The sequence below is a fragment of the Triticum dicoccoides genome, chromosome 4B (genome assembly GCF_002162155.2).
Source record: "Triticum dicoccoides isolate Atlit2015 ecotype Zavitan chromosome 4B, WEW_v2.0, whole genome shotgun sequence".
NCBI lineage: Eukaryota > Viridiplantae > Streptophyta > Magnoliopsida > Poales > Poaceae > Triticum > Triticum dicoccoides.
In genome coordinates, this window is record NC_041387.1 from 347404343 (window position 1) to 347416845 (window position 12503).

Genomic DNA, 12503 nt, shown 5'->3' on the forward strand with positions numbered 1-12503 from the left:
ACTATTAGTTCGGGCCAGTTCTTTTGCTGGCTTTTTTGGGCTTTCAGAATAAGTTGTCCCTACCCAGCTTATTCTAGAAGCCCAACCAAAATTTTCTTTTTAGAAGTCTACTAATCAAGTCTTAACTACTAGGCTTCTAAAAAAATAATTTTGGTTGGGCTTCTAGAATAAGGGTAGGGGGCAGCTTATTCAGCTTATTCTAGAAGCCACCAAAAGAACTGGGCCTTCATTCCATGGCATGCTTGTGTTCTTGTGAGCTATAGCTGTTTTTTATGCTATCACATGATTATATTGGCACAATAGATGATGCTCCGGTGACTGCTAGAGTGCCAATGTCACAAACTGTAACATACATAGGTAGAAAGCACTACACAAGCCAATATGGTAACATATGTAGGTAGAAAGCACTACACAAGCCAATATGCTTGCTGCTATTGATCTCGATCTCAAGTTCACACATGTGTTGGCTAGATGGAACGATCAGGTCATGATGCTAATATTCTTGACATGAGATCAATATCCTTGATGGCATGTTCTACCTAGGATATGTTGGATATGCATGTCGGTCTAGTGTTCTTGCATTTGGTTAAAGAATAATTTTAAGATATGTTGGATATCCTAGGCATTTGGTTAACGAATAATTTTAAGATCAAGGATCAGGACAGTTTACGCCTACGCTTTGCTACGATTAGCGAGCGCTCTGAATCACTTCAAAACTAAAGGTGCTTTAAGGATTTGATTGAAAAATGTTCATCCAGTCGTACAAATATCTCCCTTCAGTGTATGTTAATCCAAAGAAGCCTGGGGGTTGGTTACATCAGTAATTATCGGAGCCTAATTTTTTTGCCTGTACCAAACAAGGCCCCTCTCATAGAAAAACCCACGTAACAGCACCTCCTGAAACTGAGCCAGGGTCAGCTATAAACAGAAGGAACTAGGGAAGCTCCGAAGCCATCCTGCAAACTATTAGTCACCGGAATCACCTTTCTTTTGCCTCAGTGTGTCCTAAATGATGTATAAACTTCTACTTCTGGGTAAAGGTTAGCCGCCGTGGTTAAAACCCACCACCAGACTGCTAGAACCACCTGCGGAGTCTGCGAAATTTGTTGTACCTTTTCCTAGCTAATCCACTGTCACTAAAACTACCACCTTGAACCTGATCTTGAGCTTCTGAAAATTCCTCTGACCATGATTCCAGCGGAATAAGATGGCTGTCGTCCTTTGCCTTCCTCTTCTGCTTCTCAATCTGCTTTACATTCTCAGATATTAGGTGGAGTGTCTTATTTATCTTCGTGAAACTCCTTTCCATGGGCTCGACGACGTGGGAGACTGTGTATCTGACATCATCGACCATCTGAGAAGGTACCATAACACAAGTGAAACGAATGTGAGAGAATGATAAAGGAGGAAAAGAAAACTGACCACTAGTAGAAACTTACAATTTCACCGCTTCCTAACACAACATCACGAACACTCTGAGGAAAACTCAACCGCCTGTCTCTGGAATCAGGGCGAGAGGTTTCCATGATTGTTAAATTATCAATCTCTCGTTCTTCTTCAGGATCTGGAGCCCCCAGGGATGCATAATCAGACATGACAGCAGCATTATAAACACTTCTCTCACCACGCCTGTAGGGCTTAGCTGGGAATACTTTCATATGAACCACTGCCGCCACCCCCATCTGTCATGCAAGGGACACAAAACGTTGTGGGAATAAACTTAAACAGAGACTCTTCTTAAACAATTAGAGAGCATAGTAGCATCGTTGTCTGCAGTAAATTCATCATCGGTTGTGAACACAAGTTCACATACAAAAATGTGCAAGCAAATAAAATCACTGATACAACAAGCGCATTGTATATACACTTGTGATAGTACAAGAAAATTCAAAGCAACACATGAACCAACCAATATTGGAAAAGGGATATGGGATCTTCCCATAACAATAACCTCCACATTTGTGAACATGTAACATAAAAAATGTAACTCAGAAACAATCCACAGTAAAATCATTCACTAATATGCAAACTACAGAAGGCACTCTAGGCATAGGCAATACATGGCTTAAGAGGTTAATATGCATATCAGAGCTAACTTGTTTCCAAAGTAAACTACATCGTGAATGAAAAAAATGAAGCATAGGCATGTAACAGTTGGACAAATGTTTTGCATGTACTCCTATGAGGGTAGATGAAGCATAGAGGTGACTTGCTGAGAAAACAAGTAAAAGCAAGTGAATCAATCCAAGACTAGAAACTGTAAAAAAAAAACATAATGGATAAAACATACCTCCAGACATATTATATAATCCTGGATACGTGTTTGCAAACTTTGTGCCAGATGTCCATTAAAAAGCCCAGTTGAAAACAGAAATGCAACAGCAATACCTTGCCACCATGTCAAAAATATAATAGATTTGAAAGTTAGAAACTTGGACAGGGGCTTAATAGGTTCCAGCTTCTCCTTGGTAGCAGTGTAGAACTGTACAAGACAGTACAATGCCCATGTCTGGCTGAAATTTAGAACAACAGCCAAATATGGGTACCTGCAAAGGGATTGACTGAGACTGAGAACGCCAAACTTGAAATATTTTGCTCATTCCCCAATGCAGAATCAGATTAATTATGCATAAAACAATGATCATCTTTAAGTCTGCGACCAATATTCAAGAGATTGCTCAGGAAAAACTACAGGCAAAGGAAACGACTCCTACCCATATCTCCATGCAAATTTTCCTTCTCCATAGATACCCAGAAGTTCTAGCAAAATTGCCAAGATAGCACAAATAGGCTTGAGTATCATCTACAGAAAATCATAAACTACATCAGAGCAATTACATACATGAAGCAAAGAGGCACAAAGGTAAAAAGCTTGTCACCATAAAATACGTACGTATTGCACAATCCCAATCTTCACGGCATAATAAAAGTCAGGACCGAGGTACCAGTTTCTCATAAACCAGTTCAATGGGAATGGATGTTTCACAATACCATAATCATAATCAACGTCTAGCAGAGGAGAACTATCACTGGGTTGAAACTGATCCTCCATGTATCTGATGGTACTTTCCTCCCCGCCTAAAATGATAAAAGATAAAATCAAATGAACAGTATAGAAAATAAATAAGGAAACCTGAGAGCTATAGGCTAAAAAACTAGGTATTTGGCATATTGGCCCTCACTCCAATATAACAGGTCTTATGCACTGACCAAACTAAAGCAGCAAACAGAATAATGTGCTTCATCAGCATCGACATTCTTATGATTAAAAACTGATGAAAATGTAACTCCAAAGTCAGAGAGGCAATACCAACTCAAATTGTAACTTTTCTTATAATTAAATTCCTCTTTTGACGATTGATATTTCTGCATTACTAGAAAAAAAGAAGAAACCCATGTATTACCCAAAATAAGATTAATCGAGTAATCAATCCAATAACTAAAAGGTTAGTTTTAAAAACAGGTTAAAAGTCACAACCGTGTACAATTTGACTTCCAACTATTGGTAAAGAAGACAATTTCTTATAGGAAGGATCCAAATGGAGAAAGTACCAACCTAAGCATGCTATCAAATATCTCTCAAAGCAATACATTGCGAATGCCTCATAACAATCCCGCATCATCTCACAGATGAAAGCAACCTTTGAATTCAGTAATGAGAAGAACTACAAAAGAATAAGAAAGATCTGTTGGCATTGAAGGAAATAAAATCATAGTCACCATATACACAGAAAAGTAAGTTGGTGAAAGCCAAAAGGAGGTACAAGAAAGGAACAAAAGCACTAAAGAGTAATACTCCCTCCGTCCCATAATATAAGAACGTTTTTGACACTACTGTAGTGTTAAAAATGTTCTTATATTTTGGGACAGAGGGAGTATAACTTATCCTCAATAAGCACATTTTAAAATGGAATTACAGGGTGTTATATTAAATATAAAAAGAATATTCTAGACTTACTAGAGTACAAACACTCACAGAGCATACTTAAAATAGTGGAAGTATGTAACAATGCTACCAGGTATGTGTTTATAAATTATACACATGAATTATGATCACAGAATTATACTAGCAAAGTAATCGTTAGAAAAGGGTCACAAACATGATATGGTGAGCACAACATTGATGCTGTCAGTTTCCAAAATATTGATTGTTCATATGCTCACTCCAAGTATCAGCAATGTGACATCGACACTGAACTACGAAGTGCAATAGCAGCTCATTGCACAAAAAACTGGAACAGAAAACAAGAACAGACAGGTCTACTTACTGATTGAACAGCATATACTGGAACCATCATAATGAGACCAATCAAGAACTTCTGCTCCTGCAATGGACAAAGTAGACAACTGAAATTGAAAGTGCAACAGTCGAAAAGAACAGGGTAGATAGTTGAAAACTTAGAACAAATGCAGCTCAGGGAGGTATGAAATCTTTCATACCAGAATATATTCTTCTAATAAACCGAAAACTGAAATTATGATAGAAAGCTACCTCAGGTTGATGGTAAGCGCAGAGATGCTCGAAAGTTAGAAACAAGGACAGAACAAGTGAAACAGTTACAGATATCCCTGCACTGAAAATTGGCCAGCTTGACAATGACTTCGCCACTGAGATAAAGCTAGGAGAAAACATTTTCCCTGATCTACCCAAACAACTGCTCACATGGATCAGCACCAAAATGAAACGGATCACATTTTTCGGAGCCATACTGCCAAAGACTGTATTTTGGTGGGAAACTTGCTTGTGGTCTGTCCTCTTCTATCTATAATTCCGGCTTTCTTCTTCTACAAGCTAGAGAATTCAGGATTCAAAAACTGAGGGGGTAAATCTTCTTTTGTGCTTCTTCGATGTGCTCAAGCTCTCTTTAGTCTTCTGCAAAACTTTGCTGCGGAGCATACTGGTCCTTCCCTACAGATTGACAACGATTGTAAGATAAACACACAAATATTTGCTCTTAAGATATAGTGACAGAACTTATGGCAAAGGCATGCAAGATAAGAGCACTTTTAGCTTATAAGTACCAGCAATTGTACTTATAGCACCAACGACATGAAAAACACCCAGGAAATCACAAGAGACCCATCTTTTTCTAATAATTACGCCATGGAAGGTCGCACGTCTTAGATGCCCATCTCCATTGTGGAAAAAAATGGCAATAATGAATTAATAAATTTCTTCCTTTTAGTGTCATGTTCCCTTTGATTCAGTAGGGCATACCCAGTGCTGAAAGCTCCCACACAAGGTGGGGCTTGGGGAAGGGAATTTCTAGACAGCCTTACCCTTGCATAACATTCTGCAAGGAGGTTGGTTCGAACCCAGGACCTCCAGGCCACAAGTGGACAGATTCTACCACTGCACCAGGCCCGCCCTTCATTCCCTTTGATTCAGTAGAGGTAACAAATAATCCAAGGAAAACTGCTCAACCTTACACAGATAGAACCGTTCAATTACTCTGTGAATCACAAGCCATCCCTCTTGCTAAATCTTCTACATATTCATACAGAACTTCGTATAAATAATCGACAACAATCATCATTACTGGAACCAATCTGTTTAAGCTACAAGGTGGTAAGAAGCCAAAATCGTCAATAATAAACCATTTCCATCGTAGTAAAACAAAATATGAACGTAATTTTCCTCAAAGAAAAGTAGCAATGCGGCACAGAATTCCAAATAACTCGCTTAAAATAAAATTTCAGGCTATTTGCCCCAATTGTGAAGAGCATAGTTAAACCCTGAAATTAATGTAAGATCTATTCCACAGACATAGGCAATCAACCCAGGAATCAATAGAACTCTCTTTCAGTTCAGCAATGGTCGCACAAGGTTATGGTAGCTTTTACTGAGGGGCTAAGTCCTTCTACTCTTGTACAATGGAGTGGGAACACAGTTCTGGGGATACATCACGACGAAATGTTAGGGCATAGCAAGGGTAGAACAGGAGAGGTAGGTGTTTCCTGCTACAATGACTGGAGTGCAATTGTATTTGCCTGACTGCTTGATTTTTTAACGTGTGGGGAGATAAAGAGTTATTCCGTCCACAAGTCAAAACTAAGATAGGACGGGAGACTCGAACCTGGGCCAATGGGCAGGGCCATAAGAGAAAGACAATGCTGGCTGCCCTCCTTGGCCCTTGGGTATATTGAGTGACAGAAAAACTAGAGAACACACTGCCAATTACATGACACGATGTGATGCGTGTATAGCATGACAAACTCGCATAAGGTCCACCTACCCTTCCCAACAACCAGTCGAAAGCTGAACCACCAACCTATTTATCCACATCACGAATTAGGAAACAACACAGGCAGCCGCAGATCAATGGGATACCCAGTTTCCAGACTCTGCACTGCCTAAGTGTGCAGAGTAGCAATCTAGCGAGCGACTCGTCAGTAATAATATAACAGCAGCAATAGAACGGGGTCAAACATCCCCGCCGACTAGATAATTAATTACTACTCGTAGTTCAGTCATCTCACCGGGTGGAAGCAGTTCGTAATAGAACAAAAATTAATAATAGCAGAAACGAGTAAAATAAAAGTGAAACAACCGGAACCACCCAGAACTACACCGACGCACCTCACGATTTACCCCCCACCACATCCGCGCGGACCACCCAGCATTGACGAGAAGTATGGATTAGCGCAACCTGGTGCCCCCTTCCCCGCCGCCCAGATCATCCAACTCCAGAGTCCATACAAACAACACCGATTTCTTGCAGCAGAACAACTAGCGCATCTATGGTATGAAATCAACCGCCTCCGACGGGTCAAACTGGAGGGGGAATCGCACTGAGACGAGGGATTCAGACCTTTGGAGTGGGAGGGGGGACGAGCAGATCGCGCCCAGGCGGCTAGGGCCCTCGGCCTCGGGCGTGGAGAAGGGGCCTCGCCTCGCCTCGCCTCGGGTTCGGCTCCCGCTTCCGCTTCGCTTCCAACGAGACGTGTACTTGTTTTTGTTGGAAGGAAAATCTCTGGGTTGGCCTCGACTGGGACTAGGGGGAGTCGAGAGCGACGGGGTTTTTGCACTTGCACGCCTCCGCCGCTGTTTGTATCTGCGTGCCTGTGGGGATATGGGCCCGCATGCCAGTGAGAACAACAGATGACGCTTGGGGCCCCACCGAGCAGGTGGTGGTGGTTGACTCGTGGATGTGCCGTGCCTATTCTGCGGATGCGCGCAAGCGGTGGTGGCGTGAATAGGCGGCCAGGTCGTGGGCCCATCAGCCAGCCGCGGGAGACCTGGACCCGGATCGGATCGTCACTCACAAATTTCTCCTCTTTTTCAAGCAACAAGATATCAAGAGATCCAGGCTCCGAGATGTTTAGGCCTTCACAGGGTAGAAAAATCATAGGAATAGAAAAGTTATAGAAAATGAGATGATATGTATGTCAAATTTTCTGAGTAAGAATAAAAAAAAAAGATACCCTTTGATTCACATCATAATTTTTTTTCCATTGAATATACGATAATGTTTAGGTCTCCTTTGGTTTGGAAAACGGCCTCCCGGGTCGCTAGGCGACTCCGGAGGCACCCAACGCCGTCGCCAAAAAACTCCACCTCGAAGCCAGAACACCCTTCGCCGCCGCCGGAGGATGCTACCACCGGCGGACGGCGGCGGGGGGGCACGCTCGTCTTGTTTTTTTTCCTGCTTCTCCATCGTCCCAGGCAGCCCAGATCACATTCGATCTGGATCGGGATTTCCTGGCAGCGAGGGCACCTTCCATCTAGATCGGGACTCCCAGGCAGCCAAGGCCCCGGCTACGCTCCAAGGCTTCGGCTCAGATGGCTGCTCTGCCGCTAGGAGTGGGGCGCTGCCGATGGATGTTACGATGGAGATGGACCAGGGATCATGGGTGTTGCAGTGGTTCTTGGCCAGCGGTTCGATATGCCTTTCGTGCTCCAGATCCGGCCATGTCGGTCCATATGCTGATGGCCTGGGCTGGGTCCTCTTCATGGAGGTGGCAGTCGGCGGTGAGGTGCTCCGCCATTAGTGTTGGTCTGAATGACCACTCAGGCTTGCACGGTGCGCCCAATGCGAATTGCGATGATCACCGAAAGGTCTTATGAGGGTTATACTCTTCAGATCCGGTGGTTGCCTTTGAAAATGAGATGCAATCTATGGACGATTGCTTGATGTAGAGGAACGATTGTGCAGTGGCATTAGTTGGTTTTGCCTGGCGTCTTGCAGCTGCTAGGGTTGAGGAAAAGTGGTGGCGACAACACATGATTGACTCCGATGGTGGTGCTCTCGAGTACCCGGTCTCGAGCTCCGGGGTGAAAACCTAGGTCTGACCCATTGGTCATACCTAGCAATGACGATGTTTTAGCGTCGTTACCTTGTTGAAGGCATTGCTCGGATATGTTCGGATTAGTTTGCCACGCCCAATATGCGACCCTATCCAAAAGGAGCTCGAAGGTCCCACCAAGGATAGACCCGCATATTGAAACGCTTTTGCAAGGTGGATATCATTACATCAACATTACATAATAGATGGGGATACATACAAGAGGCATACAATGCCACACGAATACAACATCACAATACATCAGATCATCATCTGACTACGGATGAAACACAAACAGAAACTCAAACGACATCCACCCTGCTAGCCCAGGCTGCCGACCTGGAACCTATCCCCCGATCGAAGAAGAAGCAGAAGAAGAACTCAACGCAAGCAAACATCGCTCTCGCGTCATGATCATCGCATAACCTGTACCTGCAACTGTTGTTGTAGTAATCTGTGAGCCACGAGGACTCAGCAATCCCATTACCATGGGTATCAAGACTAGCAAAGCTTAAAGGGAAAGGAAGGGGTAAAATGGTGAGGCTGCAGCAGCGACTAAGCATATATGGTGGCTAACATACGCAAATAAGAGCGAGAAGAGAGCAAGAGGAACGGTCGTGAAACTAGCAATGATCAAGAAGTGATCCTGAACTCCTACTTACGTCAAACATAACCCAGAAACCGTGTTCACTTCCCGGACTCCGCCGAGAAGAGACCATCACGGCTACACACGCGGTTGATGCGTTTTAATTCGGATCTGGTGTCAAGTTATCTACAACCGGACATTAACAAATTCTCATCTGCCTATAACCGCAGGCACGGCTTTCGAAAGATTATACCCTGCAGGGGTGTCCCAACTTAGCCCATGATAAGCTCTCGCGATCAACGAAGGATATTCCTTCTCCCAGGAAGACCCGATCAGACTCGGAATCCCGGTTTACAAGACCTTTCGACAATGGTAAAACAAGACCAGCAAAGCCGCCCGATGCGCCGACAATCCCGATAGGAGTTGCACATATCTCGTTCTCAGGGCAACACCGGATAGGTCAGCCTACGAGTAAAACCAGCCCTCGAGTTGCCCCGAGGTGGCCCCGCAGTCTGCCCGGTTCGGACCAACACTTAGACAAGCACTGGCCCGGGGGGGGGGGCTAAAATAAAGATGACCCTCGGGTTGGCCGACCCAAGGGAAAGGTATAGGTGGTGGTGAGGCAAATGGTAAAACCAATGTTGGGCCTTGCTGGAGGAGTTTTATTCAAAGCGAACTGTCAAGGGGGTCCCATAAATCACCCGACCGCGTAAGGAACGCAAAATCCGGGAACATAACACCGGTATGACGGAAACTAGGGCGGCAAGAGTGGAACAAAACACCAGGCAAAAGGACGAGTCTTCCACCCTTTATCAAATATATAGATGCATTAATAATATAAGAGATATTGTGATATCCCAACCAAAATCCTGTCCACCATGGAGAAATCTTCAACTTCACCTGCAACTAGCAACGCTATAAGAGGGCTGAGAAAAGCGGTAACATAGCCAAACAACGGTTTGCTAGGAAGGGTGTCAAAGGTTAGAGGTTCATGGCAATTTGGGATGGCTTGATAAACATGTAATAGGTAGCGCAGCATAGCGATAGAACGAAGCAACTAGCATAGCAATGATAGTATTGAGATCCAGGGTAGCGGTCATCTTGCCTGAAATCCCGCTAGGAAGAAGAACGAGTCCATGAAGAAGATGAAGCCACGAAGACGAACCAACCGTAGACGAACGAATCCTCACGATCGCAACGAAACAGGAACTATCGAAAAGAAGCACACAACATAGTAAACACACCACATATAGAAAAGGCATGATGCACAACAAGCATGATGCATGACACGGCTACATGAAGCTACTCATGGCAAGGGATGATGCAAACAAGAGCAACACATCAAGGCAAGTTTAAATGAGGCCGGGAACAACATATAACAATTCCGGTAAGTCCTCATATGCATATTTCGAAGTTAGTACAGATCTGAATAAACCTTATGTTCAAGTTGTTAAACAGCAAGTTAAGATGCACCAAGATGATCTACACGAGATTCTAGTCAAGTTACATATAAAGTTCATTTAGTTCGGAGCTACGGCCTAGAAGATATGAGCAACACAAGTTAAACATGACATTGATGCAAAATGCACCCAAACATCAAGCAAACACCTCAAAACATGGATGCAACATGATAATATGAAACTACATGCAATTCTAAGCAAGTTTCATATAGAGCACACTCAAAACGGAGCAACGGTTCAACACATGCACTCTATACAAGTTTAAAGGACAAGCTGTCCAAAACAGCAACTAGGCATATTGCAAGCACCAAAACAATATGCTATAGCATCCCAACATGAAAACAAAAGACATGGACATGATATACATGTAAAGCATAACAAAACATGAACACTGAGCTATCTCCAGAAATCACTAGAACATGCTCAAACACACATGGAAAGATTGCAAATAATAACAATTACAGACTTTAGCAGAAATAATATCGGGTTGCAATGTTTAGAGCTATCAAACAACATGTTACAGGAACTTATCATGGCAAACAAAGGCATGGCATGAAACTACTAAATGCATAGATCAAAAGTCCTTTACTGACCATGAGCCAAAAAGGAACAGAAAATATGATGGCACCCATGTAAACATAGCAAGTTATATTACAGATTCATACATGGTAGAAACAGAATTATGAAGGCATGTAGATGAGCTTGTGCAACTCACTACGAAGCAATACATGGCATGGCAAGGCAACCAACAGTAAGAAGGCATATTTATGAAGCTAAGCATGGCAAGAGCAAGGTCATAGGGTGCATGGAACACTAGGAAAGCACATGTCAACAACTGAACTTAATGTTAACAGGCTGACAACAACATTATGAAGCAACTTTGGAGCAAGATATGAATAAGCTACAGCAAGCTATAAATGCAACCAGGGGCATGGATGGATAGTGCATGATATGTAGAATAAAACATGTTTAGTGATCATCTCCAGATTGTGAATAGAATGATTTGTAGAAGCAGGTTTACATAGCATCGCGAAATAACAGATTCAGCCTAGCAAAACAGCAACATCAAGTACACTACTTAACAAGCTCGATTCACTCACCACAAGTCATTGCAAGACAAGATAAGCATAGCATCATCAAGAAGACATGTTTGTGAAACAAACCAAGTCAAGAACAAGTTCATAGCATGCAAGGATCAACTACAACAAGCTTGGCAAAATTGAATATGTAAACAATCTGCCAGGAAACATTTTGAAGCAAAAGTAGAGCACGAAAATGACATGCTAGACTACTCCATAATTACAACCAGGGGCATGAATGGATAGACAATAACCACATGTTCAAAACACCCTTACTGAACTATCTCAAAATATGCATGGATCTCTTTGTAGCATCATGTTTACATGACATCAAAATAACAGCAGAACAGGGACTAAAATCAGCAATATCACGATGCCTAGTTTGCATGCTTGTGCTAGTCACCACATTGATCACAAAAATACATGGTAAGCACCTCTGTAAAGAAGACGTAGCATAGTTCAAAACACATGTAGACATCAACCTCATCGGATGCACACATCAATCATGGCAAAAATGACAAATGAGCTCGTTCTGTTAACATACAGCAGAAAACATCATGAAGCACTCTTGCAACGATGATTTAGGCATCAAGATGACCTCAAATGAATATGATGCAATGGAATGAAATGATGTACTCGTTGAGATGAACAATTTGACATATTACATACGCAAAACGGAGCTACGGATGCAGAGTTACGATGCGATGAACATGGCATGATAATTACACAAAACTGGGACTTGGGCAAAATATCACCTCCGCGAAAAGTCAACGGGACGAGGAGATCCGGGACGGCGAGATCCAGGCGGCTCAGGGGCGTGTTTGGTTCCGGGACGGGTGGATCTCATCCCACCCGTTCGGATCTGGGACGGGGCGAAACGGTGGCGACGGTCGCCGGCGAGACGACGCGCTCCGGCGGCGACGGAGGTTGGCGGCGGCGAGGCCGGGCGCGGAGGCGACGGCGCCATGGTCGGGGCGGCGGGAGACGCCGAACGGCGACGAGACGCCGGCGCAGGAGCTTGCGGGGCGTGGGGCCCAAGGCGGCGGCGAGGATCTCCGGTGACCGGCGCGGGATGGACGAAGGCGGCGGCGG

At 43.7% G+C, this 12503-nt stretch overlaps 1 protein-coding gene across 3 annotated transcripts; it reads right to left on the reverse strand.

Moving 5' to 3' along the window:
* Nucleotides 1–709: 709 nt before the first annotated feature.
* LOC119296126 (protein LAZ1 homolog 1-like) lies at nt 710–7015 on the reverse strand. 3 transcript variants are annotated; one of them, XM_037574519.1, is made up of 9 exons: nt 6813–7015; nt 4493–4909; nt 4269–4325; nt 3557–3665; nt 2894–3078; nt 2715–2803; nt 2291–2546; nt 1440–1682; nt 710–1354 (listed from the first exon to the last, which is right to left on the reverse strand). In XM_037574519.1, the coding sequence occupies exons 2-9, from the start codon at nt 4706–4708 to the stop codon at nt 1076–1078; spliced, it is 1434 nt and encodes a 477-aa protein (XP_037430416.1). In that variant the 5' UTR covers nt 4709–4909; nt 6813–7015; the 3' UTR covers nt 710–1075. The 3 variants fall into 3 exon arrangements, with proteins under 3 accessions (XP_037430416.1, XP_037430418.1, XP_037430417.1); XM_037574521.1 differs by lacking the exon at nt 6813–7015 and adding an exon at nt 6581–6771; XM_037574520.1 differs by lacking the exon at nt 6813–7015 and adding an exon at nt 5281–5508.
* Nucleotides 7016–12503: the final 5488 nt, after the last annotated feature.